The 25,263-nt window shown below is 56.8% G+C and overlaps 1 protein-coding gene across 1 annotated transcript; it reads right to left on the reverse strand.

The window, feature by feature from the left end:
• Positions 1-146: 146 nt before the first annotated feature.
• On the reverse strand, positions 147-25,005 carry RADIL (Rap associating with DIL domain). Its single transcript, XM_030284566.4, has 15 exons — positions 24,908-25,005; positions 17,067-17,616; positions 11,488-11,783; positions 9,832-10,479; positions 9,647-9,684; positions 8,488-8,648; positions 7,765-7,877; positions 6,739-6,976; positions 6,089-6,261; positions 5,669-5,819; positions 5,182-5,372; positions 4,064-4,448; positions 3,844-3,983; positions 2,952-3,091; positions 147-2,390 (listed from the first exon to the last, which is right to left on the reverse strand). Exons 2-15 carry the CDS (start codon positions 17,587-17,589, stop codon positions 2,285-2,287), a joined length of 3,303 nt encoding a protein of 1,100 aa, XP_030140426.4. The 5' UTR covers positions 17,590-17,616; positions 24,908-25,005; the 3' UTR covers positions 147-2,284.
• Between the last annotated feature and the right edge of the window lie 258 nt (positions 25,006-25,263).

A 25,263-nucleotide genomic window follows, 5' to 3' on the forward strand; every position in this document is an offset into this window, starting at 1 on the left:
TCTGCACCTGCACGTGCTGCTTCTCTTGCCTCTCTTTGCAGCAGATCAGGCAAAGGCCCGTGTGAGCTGGAGGAAGCACATCTGGGAGCCCTCTCTGCTCTTGTGTCTCACCACTGGAGTGAACACAGAGAGATCCAAGAGACAGCTGCCAGAGCAGGGCTTAGAGAGGTTTATTGATCCAGTTTATTGTTGACACAGAGCATTTCTTAACATCCACCGTGTCCGACAGGCGCCATGCTGTGCTCAATATCTGCACCGGAGCTTTATACACATCTCAGCTGTACATATTAACACACAGGGAACGCAGTCCATCCCACTGCTCCTCCTGGGAGAAGCCAGCCCTCATGCACACTAGTAAATACAGGGTTTATTTACAGTCTGTTTCAATACCTGACTGCACCATGAGTGACACACAGCTCTGGGGCTGTTTTCCAGCTCCAGGGGTGCTCAGTGGGTTGCACTGGTACCGCTGGAACGTGCCAGGATGCAGCTCCAGCAATGTCTAGTGCAAACCAAGCCTCACCCCAAGCCCTGGCTCCGGGGCAGAGGGGAGTAAGGAGTGCATGCAGTTTGCCCAGAGGCTTTAGGCAGCCCATTTCAAGTTCTGTGGAGGATGACAGGCCAGCATACCTACTTGATTGAAAGTGAAGTGAATCACCAGGAGCCCTGAGCCTTTGCTCACCTGCCTGGTAGAGCTGAGTCAGTGGCAGGAGGATGCCCCAGTGCCCAGATGCACCCAAGGCCAGGGCTGTGAGCGTGGCCCAGCAGAGCAGCAAGGCACTCATGTCTCAGAGAAGGTGCCTGGTCCATCTTGCCTAGAAAAGCAATCCAGGCTGCACTGAAATCCAGTAGTGGAGCATTTCCCTTGCATGGAGTTCTGACATCTCTCTCCTGTGACGTGCAAGACTAAGCTCAGGAACCAAAACTGCAGCAGGGAGGTGTAGTTAAAGCCAGCCCTGCTTTAGCATCGCAATCCTCTGAGCACTGTTGTTGTGAGATGCCATGTGAGTATCTGATCCCCTGCCAAAGCCCGGACCGTGCAGGGTGTGCTGGAGGGCTTTGCTGCAGGCTGTTTTAATAGGGTTCGGCTAAAGTAGGTCTCAGTATCTGTCTATATGTGGAAATGAGGTCGGGTTTATCCCGTTAATGGTGCTAAAAGCAGAGGGAGGCGGCGGCAGGAGGCCGGGTGTGCTGGGACCCGGGCAGCCACACGATGGAGCTGAACCCTCGGCTGAGCTGAGGCCGGGCTCGGTAGCAGAGCAGTTCCTGGGGTATTCACAAGTGTCCTTCTGTCCTGCTGTCCATCCTCACCTGCCGGCATTTAGCAGCACACACCCGGGAGATGCTCCGAGCAGGGCACAAATCAGGGTGGCCTTGCAATGGGCTGGCAAAGCTGGAGGAGCAGGACGGGGTGCTGAGCTGTCACTTGTCTGCCTGGGCTGGTGGCACTGCTGGGCTCACTCAGCTTCCTGGTGGCACCAATCCTCTGTGGGAACATTCTCCTGTCAGTCCTGGCAGCCTTCAGCCGGGATCGTGGTGCCAGAGCCGGGCAGTGAATCTGCAGAGCACGGGCAAGGGAGTCCTCCTCTGCAGGGAGCTCTCCCCAGGACTCACAGGAACTGCTGGTGGCATCAGCCCTTCGCTGGAGCTGCTTCCCATCCTGAGCAGGGCTGTAGCCCAGCAGCAGAAAGGCACCTGAGCTAGTGTATAATTCCATTAGGGGAATTAACTCCTGGTGATGCATCCCATGTGGAATCCACTCCTGGGTGCTTGTGCTGCCTTCACCACCCCCAGAGCTGGGCACACTTCTCCAGCCTGACGTGCCAGCACCTCAGGTGGCCACAGTGCAGTCCAGGCCTGCCTCACATGTTCGCTTCAAAACCCAAAGGTATTTCAAGCCTTCTGCCTGCCAGCATAAAATATTACACAGGTCTGCCAGCCTAGAGGAACAGAGGAGCCTGCCTACAAGTCCTCGTGGTGGGAGCATTCCCTTCCCTCCCCCTGCCAGAGGGGACAAAGGAACAGGAAAGCTCAGGACGACACTGGGTATAAGGTGAGGCTGGGCAATGGATCAGGAATGATGCTCCCAGGCAGTGCAGTGGGAGAAGCATGCACCATCCTTGCATGTCCTTTCATCTGCTGCAGTGCAGGGGCAAAGTGTCCAAAAGCACATCGAGGGCTGTTGTGGAGTCCTGGTCCTCCCTCTTGCACTCCAGGCTCCCTGAGGTCAGCCTTAACCAGAGCTGTAGCCACAAGCTGCTGCGGGATCCTTGTACCACAAGGACTAAGAGGAAGAGGAGCTGGAACTGATCTTTTTGGCTATTTCAATGTCCGACTTGGCAACCAGAAAGCGCAGCTTTTTCCCTCCAGAGCGGATGAGGTCCACAGCACTGCAGGGAGCAGCAACAGGGCAGAGGTGAGTTGTGGCTCCCTCGGGCTGGCAGCCCCTCAGGAGCCTGCCAAGTCACAAAACAACCCCCTTACCATCACCTGTGCTGCTCTGGCTACAAGCAGGGGCTGTTTCTCTCCTGCCTGTAGCTTTGTGGAGGGCTTGGCCTCCAGGTTAGTGGTGCCAGGACAAGGGCAAACAAGCCCAAAGCTGCTCTGTGCTATGGGCACCTGGGCTCTGCCTCTGAGCTGCCCCATCCCACCACCTTCGAGAGGAAACCTGCAGCAGCTCTGTGTTGCTGAGACACACCTCTGGAGCGCTCGTTTAGTTCTCATTTATGCTCCCCAGTTGTTGCTCCATAATCCCTCTTCCAAACCCACAGCCTTCCCCCCTCTCTGGTGTCCTGTGCAGGTCCCTCCTCTCCCTGCAGCTCGCTGGTACCGCAGCATCCCCAGCACTGCAGCGCTGGCAACTCTTGGAGCAGAACAGCCAGAAACCTGGACCTGACATAACTCCTGCAGGGCTGGTAGCAGCCCAGGCCCTCTGCTGAGGTGAGACTCACCTCTGGTAGTCTGCCCCGATGAGGCTGGTGCCGTTGACAGCCAGGATGCGGTCCCCGATGGAGAGCCTGCCGTCGGCGGCCGCGGGGCTGTCCTCGATCAGGGTGCGGATGTAGATCCCCGGGGAGCACAGAGGGGTGTGCTGCGGGCAGGGGAAGGCAGGGAGTGAAAAAAAGGACACCAAGATTTGTGTTCCCAAAGGGCCTAGCTCCCCAGGCAGGGTGACTCTCCCTCAGGGCTCACAACCAAGCCTGAGGGCAAGTGGGACCGTGGAGATGTTTGGGAACATGATGGGGATGGTGCTAACAGTAACAGGAAGGAAATGCAGTCCTTTAGTTTTATATCAATTTATACACAGAAAGGAGAGGTGGGGGCAATCTGCTCTTGTGCAATTTAATTAAGAGTAAAGCATTTTTAGCCTGCAGCCGTGTTGGGATGGGAGTTGTGCTCATGCTGTCCCAGGGCTCAGTGATGCTGTTTCCTACTGACCAACAGCACAGCTGTGAAAGGCCATTTAAAAGGATGGTCCACCCCACAATGCCAGATTCCTCCTTATGCAAAGGAGGAGCTGTTTTGACACCCTGTGAGCCTCCCTGCTCCTCCTGCCACCGCTGAAGGGTGGAGGAAAGACCTCGGCTGAGTCATTTTCCTTCCACAAGAGAGCTAGCCTGTTTTCTCTTCCCAGCTGCAGGACAGCTGTGCACTTTGCATGTACAGCACGGTGACCTACGAGTAGAGATCCACTGAGAGATCCCTCAGTGCCTCCTCATCCCCAGGAGAAGCAGCCTAGCTCCCGTGGGAAGCCATCAGCTTCTTTGCTGGCTTTTCTTGGGGTATAAACCACATTTCACACGTGCCACTGCAGCTGTGTGAGGGCACCAGCTGAGAACTCACCACGCCGTCGATCAGCCCCATCCCCAGCCCGATGGGGCCCCTCTCCAGCTCCACCACGAAGACGTAGCAGAAGTCGTCGGTGGCAGAGCTGCGGCTGGACGACTCCGGCGTGGGGTAGTCGTAGGGGGTCGGTGAGCAGCCTGGCAGAGAGAGCGGCTTACGGCTCTGGCACCGCCCGAGCCCGGCCCCACAGCCCCGGGGCAGCGCCAGCTCTGGGTACCTTCGGGGGTGCTGCCTTTGGTGCCGCTCATCCCGTTCCTCCGGGCGTCCTGCGGCCCTTTGCCCGTGCCCTGCGGTGACTCCGGGCTCCCGCAGTCGAAGTTCAGGGGGGTGGTGGGTGGTGTCAGCAGGCAGGAGGGGTCTGGGGGCACCGTGCCGCCCTTGGGGACTGGGCTCCTGCCCAGCTGCAGCTGCTGGAGCTTCTCCTGGAGCTGGGGCTCGCCGGCGGGGCGCTCGCAGGGGCAGGCGCTGGTGGTCAGGCAGGGCTGGGGGGTCCCCTCTGGCTCGGCACAGCCCCCCAAGGAGCAATAATCCTCCTGGGCAGTGGTGCTGCCCAGCGGGGCAGCCGGGCCCTCGCTGATCTCCGGCGTCGGGCATGCCTCTTTCTTAAGAAGGAGGAAAATGCTGTGGGACCCCCTGCGTGTGCTTCTCACTCCCTACCTGGACCCCACCGCCCTGTTGGCTTTCCTGGCTGCCACATGCACTCAAAGCCTCGACAATTCAGACAGTGCCAGGCTTGTCCTGGCTTCCAGCACAGCTCCCACAGCCCAGTTTGGTGGCCAGGGCCGTGCTGGGGGTGTTTACAGCCAGCCAGGAGGGGACTCCTGGTCACGTCCCTGCTGGGGGGACATTCCCGTGAGTGCTGCAGGGAGTGGGGACAGGATGGGAGAGGAGAAGGGGACCTGCTGGAGGGACACCCTCCACACGGCAGCTGAGCTTAGCACCCACAGCACATACCACCCTCCCCGTGCTTTACAGGCATTAGCTAATTAGCGCTTTTGTGCAAGCCTGGCTGCTGGGGACAGGCAGGGTGCAGCTCAGGGAAGACAAGGAACACACAGGGAGAAAGGGAGCACTGCCCAGAGACATCTCCCCTCCCTCCCTAACGAGATTGCTGGGAAGATCCTGTCCTTCCAGCTCAGCTTCCCGTGCCCCCCGTGCGGGGGGATTAGCAGCACTAATCCTTCCAGAAGCTCTCCATGAGGGCACTGCCACAGCTCCAGACTGCAGGCAAGGGCAGCAAGTCCTTGGCACTGGGCTTGGAGGGGTCTGCAGAAGGACCCAAGACCCTCCTGCCCACCCTGGAGAGGAACAACCCCCCCGTGGGATCCAGGCTACCTTTGGGGGTGCTGAGCCCAGCCCCTCGCTGGTGTGGGGGCTCCTGCTCTGCAGGCTCCAGAGGAAGTGGCGGATGTAAAGGAGGTGTCTGTAGATGTTGTCATCCAACGTCTCCACCTCCAGGTCCACTTTGAAGCCCCCGCTGGGCAGAATGATGGGTGGGTGGTTGTCAAAGGACTCCAGCACCTCATCTGAAAAGCAGAGGGATGGAGTTAGCACTGGCTCAGGCTGCACCCCTATTATGCCTCCCAGCTCTCAACCACGTGCAGTCTCCCAGCTGGGATCAGGGATTTAGTGAAACTGAGCCAGCAGCATCCCTCACTTGGGACAGCAAAAAAAGCCTCATGCACTTTGCATCCTTTGCAACATTTGAATTTTGGGGCTATGGTTATTACCAATTGCTGAAGGTACTACAGGACACCCAGGAGGAGGAAGGGAATGACCTGTTTGGTTTGTATGTGACTGGAGCAGGCCGAGCAGGACTCACCAGGCTGGAAGGTGGCCGGGCTCTCCTCCTCACTGGGCTGCCAGGCTGAGATGCAGCCCACGTCCATCACTGCCTGGCACTGGCTCAGCACCCGGTGCAGCTGAGCAGGGCTCAGCGCTGGGAACTCGGCTCGCAGGGATGGCCAGGTCATCTGTGGGAGGAGACAGCAGGAGGCACACGGCAGAGGTGAGAAACTGCTTCCTCTGAGGAGCAGGAGCTTGCAGGGGGCACGGGAGGGAGATGTTGGGCAAGAGGAGAGAACCAGAACATCCTCTCCTGGGCACTGCCCACCCAGGGACCCTGAGAAAGAGCAGCTGGTGGCAGGTTCCATCAGTGTAGGAACTCCCTGGGACACCGAGCAAGCACTCTCCTGCCCGTGCCTATCCCAGTGCCACGAGCCCTGGGCTGGGCATGCCTCACCTGCACCAGCTGGGAGCCGGGCATGGCCAGCAGGTTGGCCACGCTGGCCAGTTTGGCGAAGAACTGCTGGGCGAGCTGCTCGAAGCCGGCGCCGTGCAGCCATTCCAGGAGCAGCCGCACGCTGGCCCGGAGCTTCACCCCCTGAGACCAGTGGTAGCACCCCAGAGAGGAGCCTGAGGAGGCAAAGCATCCATCAGGGAACATCAAAGCCACATCAGGGAACAGCCCCTCTATCCCCCAGCCCCTACACCGGGTTAATGTCCTCAGCATCCTGTGGCTGTAATTCCTGGTGGTGGCTGGACCTTGCTTGGCACTTACATGGGGGCAGCTGCGTTAATGAGGGCTAATGAGCACCTCAGGCTGCTGTGGTTTATTAATGAGCTGCCCCTATTAACTGCCCTCAGCCTTCTCTGCTCAGGCTCAAAGGGGCAATGGAATGGGATGGGATCCTTGTGGGGTTTATCCTCTCCTGGGAATGGGGACTCAGGAGGCAGCAGCTGGGTCTGTGCTTGGCCTGCCTGTAGCTACGCTGAAACCTGCCCATCTCCAGCCCCCTCCTTGCTGCACCCCTTAAAGTGGCACAGGGATGGACTGGAGGGCATCCCAAAAACTCAGTCCCCTGTGTGTTACCCCATTCAAGGAGGACTGACCCTTCTCCAGGAGCTGGTTGAAGAGCAGGGTGTTGGAGAAGAAGAAGAGGTAGGCGAACATCTGGGAGGTGATCTCGGGGTGCACTTCGTACTGCTGGAGCAGGTCCAGCACAGCCTGGTAGATGAGCACAACCCTGCGGAGCTCCTCGGGCAGAGGGGGGGTCCCCCGCCAGCTCTCCCGGCTCTCACTCTGGAAGGGGTTGCACTCCAGCAGGGCAGGGAGTGACACGTACAGACACTGCAGGGAGAGCAGCAAGTTCACAGCAGACTCGGTTTGTTGGGGTTTTGCTATTTTTGCACGAGCCAAGCCTTCCCTTCACCCCCTCAAGCCAAGCAAACCCACCAGTGCTGCTCCAGCAGGAGGCTGCTCCTATTCACCCCCTGCCTCCATGGGCTCCAGTGTAGTGCAAAAGTTAAAAAAAATTATAAAAATGAACACGTTGGTCACTTTTAGCAGTTGGAAGAGATGGTGTGTGACACCAGCTAAAATCTGCAAAACCTGATGTGAACCAGGGCAGCAACCAATCAGCTGGGTACGAGGGTGAAAGAAAATCCAGGATGGATGGGGATGATTTTCCATATTGCTTAAATAGGAGAGCAGAGTGCTTTGCACTCATTTCTTCCAGGGCAAAGGGAAGGGGAGGGCACAGGGGAGGAGGGCACAGGGGAGGAAGGCACTGCTCTGTGTGCCGGTGTCCTGCACAGGGCAGCCTTTCTGTGCCTCACACTGCTGCTCTGTTCCCGGCTCCCGCGGTCCAGGGGCCCCTTTCCATCACGCCCTGAATCACACCATTATTCCAGGCCAAGCAGCCCTCCCCAAACACCTCCCCCGAGCCGCTGCACTGCAGACAAGGCAACACGCCGCAGTAATTCAATACTTTTCCTGGGCTGCGACCAAAAATCGGGGAACTTCAGCCCGAAGGAAAACACCTCAGCGTGGTGCAACTGCCAAGGAGTAAAAGCTTAAAAAAAAAGCCCTCCTGCACAGCCCTGGGACGCTGGTGCTGGCCCCGTGTGACGCTGTACCTTGGAGATGTAGTAGACACACTGCTGGAAGGTGTACATGATCACCTCCTCCAGCACCGTCATCGCCTCCTCGCTGGCCGTGATGGTGGAGGAGAACAGAGACTCCTTGGAGCCTGCAGGGAGGAGAGGAGGATGGGGGAGCAAACCCACACCCCCAAACTCCCAGGGTGCGGGTTATTAGGATTTCCAGGTTTGTATCATCCCCACAGAATTCCTCAACACAGCAAAGAGGCTCCTGTGGCCTCCCACCTGCCATCCCCCCCAGCTCCCATCACTGCTGGCAGCTCCTGCCTGGCCTAAGAACATTTTAACCTTTTGCACAGACCAGAAAGTTCCTGAGGCTGGTTTAATACCTTTCAATCTTTTTTTTTTTTTCTTTTGCTGGCATTAACACAGGCTCACCAGTGAGCAGTTCTGCAGGGCTACCTGCAAATCCAGGCTGCAGAAAGCCCCCCAGGGCATTAACCACGAGCTGCTGTGGTGGCAGGGGATGTGTGTGAACACAACACAACCTGGCTCTGGAGCTGGGCAGCACCACGGCAGGATGTGAGGCTGCTCCTCCCACTGATTTCCCCAGCCCACAGCAGAGATGTCCCTGCTGCTGAGGATTATGGAGGGTTAATGGAGCATCTCGAGGGCACTGACCACCACCTGTGTCTGGGGATTAGCAGAGCAGAGCTGCTCTGCCTGGGAAAACAGGCAGGATGCTGCATCCACACTTACCTTTGATGTCCAGCTCTTCCTCCATGCTCTGGATGTAGGTGGGTGATTTCTGCTGGACAAAGTAGAGGATCTCGATGGCATTGGCCATCCAGAAGATGATGTGCTGCAGGTCTGGGAGAAGGTCTGTGATGGTGAAGCGGGACAGGGTGGCAGGGTCCTGGCTGGGGAGACACAGCAGGTGTTACACTTACTGCTCCTCAGCATCCCCACTCAGGCTTTTGGGAAGAAAACAGCCAGCCTGGGGCAATGCCAGACAGCTTTCATATCCCCCCACCCCCAAGCCCAGCACTTCCCTTAGAAAGACTTTTTACAAGGAAAAATTCAGTGGTTTCTGCTCTGTGGGGTGGCAAAGGGGACCCTGTAGGGACCAGGCTGATCACAGCCACCTGGCCTTTGTGGGGTGGGAGAGACTTCCCCTAATGGAGATGAACTGTACTAAATATTCATGGTGAAGAGCAGCCCTTCCCCAGAGGTATGTGCTGCTCCTGCCAGCTCTGGACAGCTAAACCCAGCTCACCTGCCCTGGGCTGTTCAAAAATAAAGCAAAAAGCATCTGGGTGATTTCTCAACTGCTAAACTGCTTTTTCCTGCTATAGGAAGGGGCTGGGAATCATCCTTGAAGTTCACCTAAAGGAGAGCTCACAGCAAGCACCAACAGTTTCTCCAGATACTGGTTTAGAGACGGGATTTTGGATGTGGCTGGGAAGACAGCTCCTTGCACCACTGTGATTGTCCCAGAATGGTTCTCCCAGCACTGGGACACCCCGTGCCACCACCCCTGGATGCACACATGCAATGCCAGCTCCATCTCAGCTCCACTGAGGGGTCTGCAGCCTGAGGAAGGTCAGGCTCATGCATAAGGGACATTCCTACTGTATCACTCAGGGGTGAAGCCACAAGTGCAAAGCCTTGGCCAGGTGTTGGATCAGAGAAACCCCCAGAGCTGCTGCAGGTCCTATTCCATCCCAAGCTTTTCCAAACCCACTCATTCTGTGCAGGCATTGTGGTAAAAGGATCAGAGAGCAGAATGTGTGGGATACAGCAGAAAAACTCATCATGCACCACTGGCTGACAGCCATGGACTTCCCTCACTCATGGAGGAAGAACCAGGTTGAATTCTCTCTGTTTTTTGAGGTACAGCAAGGAGGGTCACACTTACTGCTGGGATTGCTTTTCAGCCAGCTCCCGTGTCCGCTCCTGGGCAGGGAGAGAAGGGGAAAGCACGGTGAAAACCCGTGGGATGGGCTGGCACACACTGCCCCCAGAGACCAGGCTGAGGAGCCCCCAGGGAGGGCTTGAGCAACACCCCCACCCCACAAACACCCCATCCCACCGCTGACTGACCCACACCGTCCTCTGGATCATTCTGGCCGCTTTGAGCAGCAGCTGCCCGAAGTCTCCTGGCTCAAAGTTGGTGGCCGAGTGCTGGATGCAGAGGCAGAGCAGGAAGGCAGGGGTCAGCTTGTGGTCGTCCCCGCCGGGCTCGATCAGGGTCATGATGCGCCGCAGGAGCACATCCTCGGCCGCGGGCTCGAACTCCAGCTGCAGCTTCCTGCGGGGCGTCCTGGGGCCGCCGGCGGGTGACGGGCCCCGCTTTTTGTCCTTCTCCTTCAGCAGGCTGCCACAGGCCCCGCACACCCGGGCACCCTCGGGGTGCAGGGCCCGCAGCCTCAGCAGGGTCTGCGCCGGCAGCGGCTGCGCCTTCATGGGGTCCTTGTAGAGCAGCAGGTAGTAGAGGCCGAGGGACAGCAGGTCCCCGTGCCGCAGCACCACCGTCCGCGCCACCTCGGCAAAGTTGACGGAGACACCGGCGCCGGCGATGGGCTCCAGCACCAGCTTCTCCTCCGAGTGGTGCCGGGAAGGCCGGAGCTTCCTGATGGTGCAGTGCAGGGGCAGGATGTCAGGGGCAGACAGGCTGATGCTGGGCTTGCTCGCCTGTGTCCTCTGGCCCACCGTGTGCTGCTCGCGGTTCAGCAGGTACACCAGGCTGTCCTGCCAAGCCAGGAGATGCTGCATGAACCGGGGAGGGGGGAGAAGGGACCCTGCTCCCTGCCACCCTGCTCCCTGCCATGCAGTGAGTGCTGCAGCCTGTCCCCAGCTGTCCCCCACGCACTTTTGCATAGCAAAAACTTTTTTTTTTTTTTACTCTCCTCGCTGCCAAGCAGGACAACAGCGATCCCTGCTTTGGGCACGGCAATAAATGGGTGCAATGACTTTGGGTATGCAGTAAATGGGGCTGCTTTGGACAGAAGGAGCCCTCCTTTCACCTCTCCCCCTCATCCCTTCCGCAGCTGCTTTTCCTTCCCACCTTCTCCCCCCAGACTGCAGCGATGCCTGCACTCCCTGCCCAGGGCGACAGTGGGACCCTGGCCAGAGCATCCACCCCTGGCCCTGCCTTTCCCTGCAGCTTGCCTACACACCCCGAGGCAGCTCAGGGGACCACCTCGTGCCTCAGTTTCCCCAGCAGCACTAACGGGATGGCTGCAATGCCAGTGTCACCCTGCCAAAAACTTGGTACAGCCGGACACTCAGTGGGCACAAAGTAGCCATTAACTGCAAGAGCCGACCCCGTCCTTTGCAGTTCTCTAAGTGTCTCCCGCGGACACGCTGCTCTCCTTGCAGCCTCTGATTCCATCTGCCACTGAGGAAGCAGCTGGACAAGGGACGGGGCAGCTCAGCCACCACCCGCAGGACTAGGGCTCCCTTGGGCCGAGGCAGGGATGCTGCTCGGGGATCACCTTGCATCCCTCTGGGGCATTGCAGGTGGCCTCGGCTCCTGCCTCCGTGTCCCCCGTACTTGGGGACAGGCTGGGGACAGACTTGAGGACAAGGCTGCAAGTCCCAATCCCGTTTCCTAAAGGATGCTCATACACACACCACCACCACCACCACCTCCCCCGACCCCAGCAGCTCCGGCCATGCAAGCAGCCCCACTCGGGGGGGCTCTGTGGGGCGGGAGGGAAGCGGAGGGGGGTGCGCAGGAGGCGGCGCGGTGCTTACATGCTGCTGGCTGTAGCCCTGCAGGAGCAGGAGGTGCGGGGACTGGTAGAGGGAGTACCGCATGCTGCCGCCGCCGCTGCGCGCCGCCGCGGGGCTGCCGGGCAGGGTGGAGCAGTGCCGCTGGAGCCGGGCCCCGCTGCCTCCGCCGCTCCCAGCCCGCCGTGCCGGTGTCCCCAGGCTGGTCTCGCTGAGGCTCCGCCGCAGGGCCGGGGGGGGCCCGCGCCGCTCAGCCCCCGCCGCCCGCCGGGCCCCCCGCGCCCGGTGCCGCTGCAGCTTCCGCGCTTGGGCGTTGATGCCTGCGGGGATTTGGGGGGGAGACAGAGCGGCGTTCAGCCCCTGCAGCCCCCCCGGAGCACCGCGGCACCCCGCGGCCGGAGCGATGCTGCGGCGGGGATGGAGCGGCTGGACCCTCCCGGCGCTGCGCCGTGATGTCCCCGGTCCTCTGCCCTCCCCGAAAGGTGACGCCAAGACACCGACGCGCAGAGTTGAGTGTCCTAATGCCACCGCTAAAAAAGGGGGTGTCCCAGCTTTCCCTGGCCCCCAAACCTCACTGAACGGAGAGCAGCCGGTCCATAGTATCCCCCATCTGCCCCGGCCACGCTGCAGGGCTGGGGGGAGAGGAAATCCCTGCTAAAAAGAAATTTCACTCAATCTTTGCTAAAAAGAAAAAAGAAAAAAAATAAAGAGCCCAGATTCGGCTTTCAGCCCTTCAGCACTCAGTCACCAGCAGCAAGTGGGGACCGCAGGGACCCCCCCAGTTCCCCAGAGCATCAGCCAGATATGGGAGCTGCAGTGGAGCCCAGCTGCAGCAGGAACAAGCTGTAATTAACTTCTCCCAAGCATCAATTCGGGCAGAGCTGTCTGTCTGTGAGACAAACAGGAGCTGGAGTGAATAAACAGGCCTGGCCGAGCTGCAAAAGCACCCCCAGAGCCGGGGGGGTCCTGGTGGGTCCCTCAGTGCGTGGCTTGGGCTCTGCAGGAAAAACAGAAAGTTCTGTGACCGAGGGGTGATGCTCGTACCTCAGCTGGGCAGCCTCCTGGGAGCAGGTCACTGGCATTCGGGGAGGACGAAGAGAGGGAAAAAACCTACAGGATTTGCTTGCAGGAGCAGCAGTGCAGCGTTGTCGGTGCAGCACCAGAGGCAGAGCCCTGCTCCTGGCTCAGCTGAGCTTTGGACAGCGAGATTTGGGGACAGCCGGCGGGATTTGGGGACGGAAAAGCAGAGATCCTGGTGCCCAGGGCTGCTTAAAGGGACACTCACAATCTCAGACCCAAAAAAATAAATCATCTGCCTTATTTGGTGAGGAATGGGCTGCTGGTTCTGAAATACATTTTTTTGTTTGTTTGTTTTAAATGGAGCGCTCCTTTGCTGGGAAAATCAAAGAGATGGTGATGGGGAGGGGGGTGGGACAGGGAGAAAATAGCCCCTGCTGTTTACATGCCTTGGGATTAGGGCAAGGCACAGTCAAGCCACCCCAAGCAGTCCTGTGCCCTGTGTCCTTCTTAAAAAGGCAATCGGCCCCGCTGCCGTCCCCATCCCGGCCACGGCGCGGATGTGACATCCAGGGAGAACAACGAGCCCACACAAGCCACACTGCTGGGGATGCCAAAAGCCACCCCAAACGTGTCACCTCAGCTCCCCCCAGCAGCCTGTCCCCAACCCACATCATGGAAATGGCCAGAGGGATGAAGGATGGCTGATTCCAGAGCAGCCCACGGGAGGAGTGGGGCCGGATCCTGGGGAGCAGCATCCTGGAGCTCAGTGGGACAGAGCAGGGCCTGCCAGGACTGGGGTCCCACTGCCTGCAGAGACAGGCCATCACCAGCCCCTTATCGAGGGGAAAGGAAGCTTCTGTATTTATTTTGTGTAGGAAAAAGCTGCTTTTTCACTGCCGATAGAGCCCCCGTCACAGGCTCCCACTAACCCCGGGGCTGTGCTGGAAAGATAAACACAGCTCTTTTCCTGAGCGTAACAAAGTCCCTCCATAAAACTAGGTTAGGTTTTTTCATCCTTTGGTACTGTTTTCTGCTCCCAAGCATGTGCAGGTTATCCCACCCAAAACTCAGTCTGAACATCTCCAGTGCAGCACGGCCAGGGCAGAGCCAGTGGCTGCTGAATCCACATGGAGACTGGGATGGGAACAGCATGTAAGGAGTTAAAGAGCATCCCCAGATATCACATTCCTCCCTGGATAGCCAGGACTTGGACTGTAGAAAGGAGGTACTGCTGTCGGGGTGTTAGGCCTTGTTAAAGTTTAGGGCTGGACAAGCTCCAATGATCTCAGGCCTAGGGGGATGACAAGGCTTGGGAAAAAGGATGTACCACTGATAGTGGGCACAAAGAACACAGAATTTACAGGCCACGAGGACACTTGGCAGAACTCCCAAGATAAGGAAGAAACTAATAGAAGCAACTCAGCAACTGTGCTGAATCAGCTCTGACTGGGTGAGAGGCAATTCTGGCAGGGGGAGATTCACAACCACCAGCCCAAGAAACCACCAGCTCAAAACAAGAGTTCTGCCTCTGCCCTCCCTCTTTTCTCTTTCTTTCTTTCTCTCTACCTCACATTGATTGCTAATAAAATCTGTGTTACTTACTCAACATTTGTCTCGTTTGCACCTCAGTTCAGGCAGAGGCATCTCTCACTAATCAGATCCTAACTCAGGGCTGGATGGCACCTCAGGGGAGAGCTGGGCACCCCTTGGGCAGCATCCACCAGAGCCCACCAAGCTGCTGCCTCTAAACACATCCTGCAACCCAGGGGAAAAACTTTTAGTTGTGGTGCCTGGGATCTTGGCTGGGATCTGCCTCCTTTTCAGCTGAGGAAAGAAGTTCGCTTTTCCTGGCTGAGAAATAAATCAACAAATAACTCCATGGGCCCCAGGAAAGAAGAAATGCTTTGAACGTACACAACAGGGACTAAGACCAGGCTAGTCCTTCCTAATGTAATTGCTCTGCAGACTCTGCAGGGAATCTTCCCTGGATGCAGTTGTGCTGAGGTATATCAAAGCCAGATCCTCAAAGGCACTTGCCAGAGCATCTTTTAGAATAATAGGCTTAAATCCCAAATTTCTGGAGCTGTGTGTGCAGTTCAGCCTCCAGCCTCTTGGGAAAGCTCCAGTCAGGGCAGGACCTGGTACAAAATGGGGGTATTTTGGAAAATGAATGCCACTGAGATGCCAAGTGCTGCACCTCCCTCCAGCACCTTTGTGGGTGTTTTCCCTGCATCTCCATGACTGCTGCCTCTGTGCTCCCCAAAAGGAGCAGGGCTGGGGACAGCAGGGAGAGAGGGGCTGCCTCGTTTGCTGCAGAGAGGCTCCACCTGTGCTGCTAATTAGTGGCATGAGGAGCCAGCACTGTCCTCCCCAGTGGGAAGCAGCTAATAAACTAATTAGGATAATGGGTAAGTGAGCAGATAAAACTCTTAAGCTATTTGCTAACAGGTCATGGATGGATGTGGAGCCTTTCCCTCAGCCAGCGATGCACCTGCATGACCCCAGTGGTCCCAGTCCTGCTGTTCCAGCAATGCCCTGTGTGAGGAAGGGCCTGCAAGTATTACCCTGGGGATGATTTTAGCATCCCTCTGCTTTTTTCTGAGGGAGCTGCAAGCCTGAAGTCCCTTTGTTATTGCACAGATGTTGTGTTTTCCACACCAGTGCCTCACCACCCTGGGCATGCAGCTGCTGCTCAGCAAGGGGACCTCTGCCAGCCTGAGCCTGGTGACAAGGGTGACCCTGGTGGAGGGCACTCATGGTCAATACCCCCTACAACAGGAGTTTTGTGTCTTTTTGGGGTGCTGTGTCACTCACATTCACTCCTGGCAGTTTGTAGATGAGGTGGGAAAGGGTGATCCCAGCCCCACAGCAACCCAGGATGAGACCGGTGACAGAGCCCCTGGTGCCACCAAAAGAAAGGGCTGCAGGAGTGAGATTTTACCAGGTAAGACAGCTATGGGCTGTGCACTCTGCAGAGCAGACAGCCTGACTGCGGGTGTAGCTTCTGTCTTGGAAGAGCTTGGTCAGCTATGGAAAATGCCCAAAGATTAAAAAATGGAGAATTTCCACAGCCCCACCCAGGAGTGCTGAAACAAATGAAGTGATAACGAAAGCATAACGGGCTTCTTTCCAGATCCAGAGCACAGGATCATGTCAGGAGCTGCTCCTCAATCAGAAATGACCAAAGGTGCCAGCCCCAGGCCAGCTCGGGGCTGCTTCCCCTGCCTGCGTGGGAGCCTGGCACTCCCACGGCTCCCAGCCCACCCAGGACCAGCTCGTGGGGAGGAAAGTTGCTCTCTGCATCCGAGGGGGAGGATTTGAGGCCGAGTGGATGTGACCTTGGGCTCCTGTAGGGAGCAGCCACGTGGCCCCTGCCCTTCCCTCTCTTCAACAGAAGCTGTTTTAGAGTTGCTGCTCTCCCAAAGTGCTTCACATCTCTCTGATCCTGGCTGGAGGAAGAGCTGAAGAGCAGAGCATCCACCTCCTTGGCCCAGGCTCTGGCAGGAGCCACCTCTTTGTGTTTGTGTCCCACATGCAATGAGCTGGGAGCAGCTGTGGCATCCCCTCCCTGAGTAGCCATGGTGAGCATGGAGGTAGCCCTGTCTCCTCAAGAACCAGGTGAAATCCCAATTGAAAACTGCAGCTGGACAGGCTCCAGCTGCCTTTGCTCTCCCCCAGAATGCCCATGGCTGGATTCACTCATGCCACGGTTCTTTCCAGCCTTTGTTGGATGGGTGGGAGAGGAGCTGTGCCCCCCTTGATGTGGGACAGAAACTTGGCTCTTCTTTGCCAAGCACACAGAGTAATCCTGCATCATCACCAGTTCAGTTCTGGCAGTAAAAGCCCTTTCCAACACACATGAGGAACATCAGGGCCCCAGCAAAACCCTGTGGCTGACGCCTCTGGGGCCTGGTCCAGACCCCTCTGTCAGCAGGTCTGACCCAGCAAGCACACTGTGCAACTAAAAATCTGATTTTAAACCTTTCTGCCCTCATTCTCACAGGGCTTTTATCTGAGGGTGGGAGGAGGAAAGCTTCATTACTGTGTGCTGGGGTCACTTATTAACCTGCTGGTTCCTAATGATGCACTTATCTCCTCCTGCCAGCCCTGGCCTCCATCAGGCACCGCTGCAGGGGCTCTCCTGCCCTACATTGCTCTCTCTTCATTAGCTTTTCATTTTCCTTAATTGCTCCTGCCGATTTGCCCAGGGTGTCAGGCCTGGAGGATGCCCAGAGGGAGATGGGGATGCAGGGGGAGCAGGGCAGTGCTCTGCCAGGCACGAAGCTGAGGATGCCATGGTGCTGCCTCACTGATGGGAACAGCAGGAAGCACTGATGCTCTTCCCTGATGCTCCCCAGCCATGGCCAGGGTTTGTTATTAACCCCTAAACTGCCTGGGGTAAATATTTGAGGTGACAGATACCAAACTGATGCAGGAGAGTGCTGAGTGCTGCCTCAACCCAGGAGCCTTGCAGCTAAAATGCGGCCACCCTCCCACTTGCAGCACCCCCTGCACCCAAACCACGTGTGAAATCCTCTGCTGTGGGAGGGCTCCTGGGGGTGCATCCCACACCCAGCTCTGACCTGCAGTGGTGGTGTCCACATCCCTGGCCGCCATCTCCTCCACCTCCACCCTCCTGCGCAGCTCCAGCCGGCGCGAGAAGCCCTCCCTGGGCTTCCAGAGGTCCTGGATGAGCAGCGGCTTCTCGTGGTCAGCCAGGACCCTCAGCCCCTCGGTGTGCCACTGCTTCTCGGGGCCCTGGAAGCGGCCGATGACATCGCAGAGCGCGTACTGCCCGGCGCTGAGCTGGCTCAGCCCGTAGCGCTCCAGGGCCTCCTTCACCAGCTCCCGCGCGCCCGAGCTGCCCGTCACCAGCACGCTCTTGTAGTTGGTGCCCGCACAGATGTTGCCCCCGAAGATTTTCAGGATGCCAGGGGCCGAGAGCTGGGTGGAGAGCTCGGCCGGGTCGTCCTCGGCGGCCGGCGAGGCGGAGCTGCGGTCCTTGTAGCTCAGGGTGCGGTACAGCACCTGCGAGAAGAGGCGGCTCTGGCGCTTCAGCCGGTTCTTGGATGGCGGAGCCATGCTGGAGGACGGCCCATAAAACATGGTGTGTGAGGTGGTCACGAAGCACAGCTGGGCAGGGAAGAGCAAGAAGGGGAAGGTGAGTGGTTTGGAGGCTGGATGTGCAGCAGGGGACAGCGAGCAGGTGGCCACGGAGGAGCCACTGTCACCTCCAAGGTGATGGATCAAGGGAGGGCATTTCCCTCGTGTAACCCAAAACACCAGTGGAAAAGCTTAGCTGAGCTCCTCGGCACCAGCACAGTTACCTCTGGATGGATTTGTCCCTGAAAACACAGCCCCATATTTCTCCATCAAAAGGTCCCTCTTACCCCAGCAAAATGCAGTGTGAGGAGAGCAGAGCCCAGCGGGACTTGGCGGGGCCCATCCTGGTCAGCAGCCAAGGCATCAGGAGGTACTTTCACTAACGAGTTTATGGAGCAATCCCATTTTTTAGAGGTGAAACAGAAAGCTCAAGTGCAAATTCACTCACTCTGAGGTACTGCTAAATGCTTTCGCTCAGCGAGAGGCACAGGGTGAAAATGGGCTTTAATTAGCCTTTCTAAAAATGTCCTGACTCCGGCAAATCTCTTGGCTGTTGCTTGTTTGTGGAGGACGTTCAGGCCCAGGGTGGCATCGCTGGCAAGGCTGCCCTTGGGCAGGGCTGCTCTGTGGGCAGCGACTGGAGGAGATGTGGCCAAGGCCGTGTGGCAGCTCCCAGTGCTGCCACTGGAGCGGACTGGGAACCACAAATCACTTCTGGATTTAGGGGGGTAGCACTCCTGCCTGATGTCACTGTCACCATCTGCAGATGGCTTTGAAATCCCATCCTGGCTGCAGCAGCACTTGGTGATTTCCTGCTGCTGGTGACCCACAGCCACACTGTGACCTGCTGGCTGGGGAGGTCTGGAAAGGCAATCTGAGCATTCCTGGCTGGGACAGAACTGGGGAGCCCCTCACCTCCAGATCTACAACATGCAGGAACTCCCTGCACACACAGAGGAACCCCAGAATGTCCCATCCACAGCTATCAGAGCACCTGGATGCAGCAGCTGGGGTGATCCAGGTGTTCCTGGCCGGGCACACGTGAGGTGCCACAGCTGCAGCCCCGGCTCGGAGCAAACTCAGCACTATCAGGCAGTGATGTCGGGCCTGGACAGCCTCCAAACCACCATCTAATTCAGGAAAAAAAGAGCCTCCCTGCTGCTAAAGGAAGAGGTCACCTTCTAACCCAGAAACACCTCCCAGCCGTGCGTGGAGGGCTGCTGCAGGATGTGCATCCCCCCATCCCACAGCCAGAGACCCAGGGAATGCTGCAGATGGGGAAACTGAGGCACCAGGTGTTAAGGAGCTGTGTAATCCTGCAATGCTGCTGCATCCCAAAGTCACCCCTTTCCCCTTTCCCAGCCCCAGAAAGACTGTGAAAATGCTGGGGTTTGTCCTTCTCCCCAGCGTGCTGGTTCCAAAACTGACTCCTGGTGTGCTGAAGGGCAGGAGTCCTGGCACAGGACAGCGGGGCTGAGGACCTTGTGTTTCACATTGCCCCAGAACTTCACCCCAACTTATTTGGCTCAGGTAAGGCTTCTCCTGCTCCCACTTTGCAAGTGGGGAAACTGAGGCAGGGATGGGGTTGGGGCTCTGGCTCCCCCCACACTGCTACTCCTCCTTCTCCAGCTGAGCCCAGAGCTGCTGCTCCCGCTGGGGACATCCCTGGGGACATCCCTTGATGTCTGCTGGGTGACATCTCCTGGGAGTGCCGCAGCAGCCCCGACCTGGGGAGCAGATCAGGGTGCTGGCAGACAGTCAGGCTCAGGAACAGCACGGCCCTGCCAGCCCTCATTAGCATTGACCAGGAGGAAAACTGCCCCAGAGTCCCTAAGGGACCTTGTCATCAAGGACGCAAAAGACTTTGTCATCAAATCACTGGTTTCGTGGATTTAATCTCCTCCACCCTGAACTACCCCCAGCACAAAGAGAAACCTTTCACCATCTCCTGGTGGCAAAATCATTCCTCCAAGCCCACATCACAGAGACGCCATCCTCCCTTCTTGCAGGTCCCTGCCTGGTTTTCAATGTGTTATTTATAGCTCAGTTATTTGTCTGCTCTTTCTATCAAGCGCAGCTCCTACAGAGTTCAGGGGCAAAGACGTTTCACCGGGAAAAAATCAGAAGCCTGGATGAGGAGGAGGCACCAGCCTGGTCACCTCAATTTTCAGCATCTAGAGCAGCACAGGTGTGATTTTACCAGCCTGGGTGACCTGAGAAATCACAGCCTTCTCCTGGAGACAACAAAACACACCCGGTCTTAATCCCCCTAATGGGCAGGATAAGATGATAATGAAATGGGCTCCTCCTACATCCGTGAGCTCAGGTACGCTGGACACCCACCGGCATCTCCTCCCAGGAGCAAATCTCTGGTACGAGGAGGAAATCTCTGGTATGAGGAGGAGGAAATCTCTGGTAGGTGCCATCCCGCTGAGCCCCACTATGCTCCAGCTGCCCGCAGCTGCCTGGGGACAAAGCCAGCAAGAGTGTCACACCTTCCAGCAGGTCAGTGGGACACGTGCTCCTGGATATCCCCAGTCCAGCTGAGCCCTTTTCTCACTGCAGGCCAGTTCCCTGGAAGGACACAAGCCTGCAGCTACGGAGCACGTTCCAGACTTTTCCAAGTCCCTTTCTCCAGCACTCAGTGATGTTCTCTCTCTAACGGGCACACACAGATTAGTCAAAGCCTGGGATTGCCTCCCAGCGAGATCTGACAGGGATCCCTCACCTCTTCACAGCAGTGACCACACCAAAACCAGCTATTTTCCACAGCCAGCTCTGTCTGAGCTCTGCAGAGCTGCGACAAATGCCCGTGGTACTGACGTGGCCACCACGTGTCCTTCCACCACCACGAGTGACTCTGCGAGCACCGGGGACTTTCCTGCAGCCTGAGGTTCCTGCTCCTGAAATGGGTGAGCAGCTCCTTCCCAGGGCCCCACCCAGCACTCAGGAAAAGCCTCTCCCTACTTTGCCATCCTTCTCACGTGCCTTTTTCCCTTCCATTCATCCTCCTTCTCAAAACAATCTTTGCCCTTCGCTGTGCATCATCCTGGGCAGGCGTCTGTCACGCTTCTGAGAGAGGAAGAGGAGGAGAGGTCCTGGGCTGCTCACGGACATCAGCTGCTCCCAGTGTGGTGGGTTTGGAAAGCTCAGAGGTTCTGCAACACGGTCCTGATGTTTGCATGTGGCTACTGAACCACGTCTCTACCCCCTATAACCAACAGCTCCTACCCCACTGCATGGGAGACAGGGAGAAAACAGCAGGAGGAAGGAAAGGAAGGGAGAGGAAGCAGGAGGAAGGAAAGGAAAGGAGAAGGGGAGGAGATGGAACCAGCAACAGCCCCGTGTCCTTCATCTCTTTCTCCTAAGCACCCATGTCCCCAAGGATGCCAGGTTGGGGACCCTCCAGGTGGACAAGCAAGCCCTGGACCAGCTGCTTCCCCCAGCAGCTGCAGCATGCTGGGATGCTCACTGAGATTTGTTTTCCTGAATCTCACTTTGTTTTGCTGGACACGAAGAAGAGCCCCCAAGCACTGTCCCCTCACCTTCCCACCACAGATCTGCAAGAACACAACCACAGGTCACCAGGGACAAGGCTAAAAGAGACACCTGCCAAGTGCCACCAGGGATTTCAGGGGTGTTCCTTGGAGAGAGCCATCAGGGCACAGGAGCTACTCTTTTCCATGGCTCCACCGTGATTAAAGATAAATGCATCATCCTCTAATTAAATCACCTAATCAGGGCCTTGGAGTGGTTCCATCCAGTCCACAGTGCTGGCCCAGCCTGGGGCTGTGGGAGAAACTCTGCAGGGCATGATGCAAAAGGCAAAGTGGTGCTGACCCCACCTCTGCTGCTCCACGTTTCTTCCAGTGATTAATCGCTCCTCCTGGTGAAATATTTCTGCCTTATTTCCAGTGAGTCTCTCCTCAGCTGCCAGATACTGATTCTTGCCATCTTTTCTCTGCTCAAATAACGAGCTTTTGGTTACCGTGTATTTTCTCCTCTGTGAGAGTATTTAAATGCTTTTGCCAAGCCCTCCTCTTTCCTCTTTGGTTTGATTAGTGGACTCACTGGATGGCCCCCTCCTCTCCACCTGTAAGACCCTTTCTGCAGCCCCTTAGTCCCTTCCCCTCGGACTCCACATCCCCTCTGCTGAGAAGGAAAGTTTGGATTTGGCTGCCATAAACCCAAATTTGGATCTGACCAGAAATACAAATAACTGCTATTTATTTTTTTCCCCAGAGACAAATATCACATTATCCTGAAAAAATTCAATTCTCCAGTGCAGAAATGGGGACAGACAGGCAGCGACCCCCCAAACTACTGCCTGGTGAGCCCCTGTGCTGCCTCTGCCAGCATCTGCAGGCAGCTCCAGCTGAAAATTTACCATCCAGATTAGGGACAGGAAACCACGTAAAGCCACAGTTATTATTTTTGGGTGTAAAAGATTTCCGTGTTCCATTCTGCTCCAGTTAGGATGCCCTTCTCTCACTCAGCTTACCACCCGGATTTGTACAAACCATTAACACTCAGCTGCTCTGGGTCAGATCCAGGTTTTTCCAGAAATCATTTCCATCTCCTTTCTTCCAGATTAGTGATAAAAACACCAAGCCCATGTTACCAGCTCGCAGTGCCCAGCAGTGATAATCTCCCTGATAACTGCCTTGGAAATGGATCACGTTTATTTAATACCAGCTTTCTTGACACTGTGCAATGTCAGCTCTAAATACTGGACTGGATTGACTTTTTTAATAGTGGAAAGTGCAGATTTTTAGAAGAATATCACCTCCCATAACTCAGCTGCTTCTCAGAAGTGTATTACAGACAGAGAGTCACCTCTCATGTTGGAGACTGAAATAATTTCTATTTGGCAGGAGTTATTTTCCATACAGCCACGTTGGATGGCAGGAATTTATTCCTGGTGCTGAAGTCTTTAATCAATTCAAGCCTGAGCCAGGTTTCTCCCTCTTCTCCCTGGGGGGATGCTATCAAGCCAATCAACCTGTAGCTACCAGGTCATCTTATTCCCTTTGGGGAAGAGCAACAACACTATTAAAACACTTTTTAATCATCTGGAATTTCCCCAGGGCTCACCCCAGCACACGGATGGGTGGTGAGATTTCAGCTACAACCACTCCAGGATAAGAACCAGAAAAGCTGTTTCCTCAGATCTTTGTTTGAAATTTTTCTTTTATTTTCTTTTTTGTTTTTCCGCCTTTGGTGGGGTTTTTTTTGGGTTTGGTTTTTTGGTTTTTTTTTTTTTTGTTTGGGTTTTTTTGTGGTTTTTTGGGGGTTTTTGTTGTTGTTTTTTGGGTTTTTTGGTGGGGTGTTTGTTTGTTTGTTTGGGTTGGGGGTTTTTTGAGGTTTTGTTTGATTTTGTTTGGTTGGTTGGGTTTTTTTGAGGTTTTGTTTTGGTTTTGGGTTTTTTGTTTGTTTTTTTTTTGTTTTTGTTTTGTTTTTTGGGGGGATTTTTTGGGGTTTTGGGGGGGGTTCTTGGGGGGGGTTTGGGGGGTTTTTTTTGTTGGTTTTTTGGGGTTTTTTTGGGGTTTGTTTTGTTTTGTTTTGTTGGGGTTTTTTGGTGTGATTGGTTTTTGGGGTTTTTTTTGTTGTTGTTTTTTGGTGGGGTTTTTTTTTTTGTTTTGTTTTGTTTTGTGGTTTTTTTTTTTGGTTTTTTGTTTTGTGGTGGGTTTTTTTTTTTTTTTTTATGGAAACCTCTGGAGTGGCAGCCTGGCACTAAGGGCAGTGACCGCAGCCTGGATGCTGCAAGTGGAGGGAGAGGCCGCTCCGGCACTGCAATGTGGAACAAATTAGAACTCGGAGAGCAAAGGAAATGAGAACGCCCTGGACGCGGCGGCTTTGACGTGCGCTCCTGGGCTCCAAATCCTCCCCCTGCTCCAAATCCTGCCTCTCTGCAGATCCCATCCCCACAGCCGAGGCTGCTGGGGCAAAACCCAAACCCAAACCGCTCTGCCCGGAGCCCCCACTCCGCTCCAGAGCCCAGCCTTTCCTTGGGCGAGTTTTATCCATCCACCTCATCTCGGGGCGGATCGGAGCCTGGTGATGTCCGCGGCTCCCTCGGTGCCGTCTTTAGCCGGATCAGGGAGGGTAAACTCCTTACCACGTTATTATTAGCAGCGGGCACCCTGCAGCAGCCTGGACCCCGCGGCCCCGGGGCTGCTCAAATAGGATGGAAAAGCAGCCCCGGTCCCACAAACACCAACAGCTGGTCCCAAAGGCACCTATCGCTATTATAACAGTCTGATTCCACAAGGACAACAGGAGTCCTGTTAGCAGGTTGTCTTTTCTTGTTGGTTGTTTTTTTTTCTTTTTTTCCCCTGTAATTATTTTGTAGGGTCTTTTGAGCCGCCAACGTGCACCAGCCCTCCGGTAATGCAGCAGCGCAAATGCCAGCCCTCTGCCCGGCCAGCTCTATTCACACACCCCAGAAACCCTGCACAAAGAGCATTTGCTTTCTGCCGCCTCCCGAGCTCCACAGACTCCGTAGGCTGCCTAATTATAAGATCTTAGCAATACTTTTTTCTTTTTTTCCCTGCGATAATTAACTGGTCCTGGAGAGAGCTGAAAATAAGCACTTCCCAAGCAAGTAGCAAACTCCCCTGAGTTTTCTCTGCTAAAGTTACAACTCAGCATGAAACTGCTCCAGCCTCGCAGGGACACAGATCGTGTCATCACCTCCCTGCCACGGCCGGGGTGCCAACACGGTGGCAGGCAGCTGAATGCAGGTGACACGGCGGGTGTGGGACAGCAGTGGGATCCCAAGGGGCATGCAGCGGGGAGAAGGATCCCAAGGGGTATTGGGTGGGGAGTGGGATCCCAGGGGGTGTGCAAGGGGCAGAAGAAGCCCAAGGGGCGTGCGACTGGGAGAAGGATCCCAAGGAGCGTGCAGTGGGGACACAGATCCCGAGGGATACGGAATGGGGACACGGATTCCAAGGAGAGTTCAGTGGGGAGAAGGAGCCCAAGGGGGACGGAACGGGGATGATCCCAAGGGTTGTGCGATGGGACACGGGGACAGGCAGTGTGGGGAAGGCTCCCCGTGCTCCCGGCCATGGGACGGGGACCCTCGGGGGCTGCAGTTCCCGGCACATCCCTCCCGCCGGCCGTGCCCGGTGCGGCTCCGCGGGCAGCGCGGGTCTCCCACGGCAACCGGACAAGCCCCGAGCGCCGCGCTCCTCCCGCCTCCGCTTCCCGGGGGACGAGAAACAAACGCTCCCGGGGACGCAACAGCGGGGATCTGCCCCCCACGGAAGGGGGTCCCTGGGGAAGGGTCCGCCTTGCCCCCCGCGGCCCCGGTACTCACCGTCGGAGCGGGGCAGGCTCGGCGCGACCCCGGCGGCGGCAGCGCCCGGAGCCGCCGGAGCCGCCGGGGCTGCGCGGGGACCTCGGGCCGGCCCGTCCCGCCGGGGCGGAGCGACCGCCGCAGCGGCGCCCCCGCGCGGCCGCCACCGGCACCGCCCGCGGCACCGGCGGGGAGCGGAGCGGCGGGACCGGGAGGGGCGGGTGAGGGATGGATAGGGATTTGGGGATGGATAGGGATTTGGGGATGGATAGGGATTTGGGAAGGGTCGGGATTTGGGGGGGTCTGTACTGAGAGAGGTCGGGATTTGGGGAGGGTCTGTACTGGGAAAGGTCGGGATTTGGGGAGGGTCTGTACTG

Source organism: Taeniopygia guttata, chromosome 14 (genome assembly GCF_048771995.1).
Source record: "Taeniopygia guttata chromosome 14, bTaeGut7.mat, whole genome shotgun sequence".
Lineage (NCBI taxonomy): Eukaryota > Metazoa > Chordata > Aves > Passeriformes > Estrildidae > Taeniopygia > Taeniopygia guttata.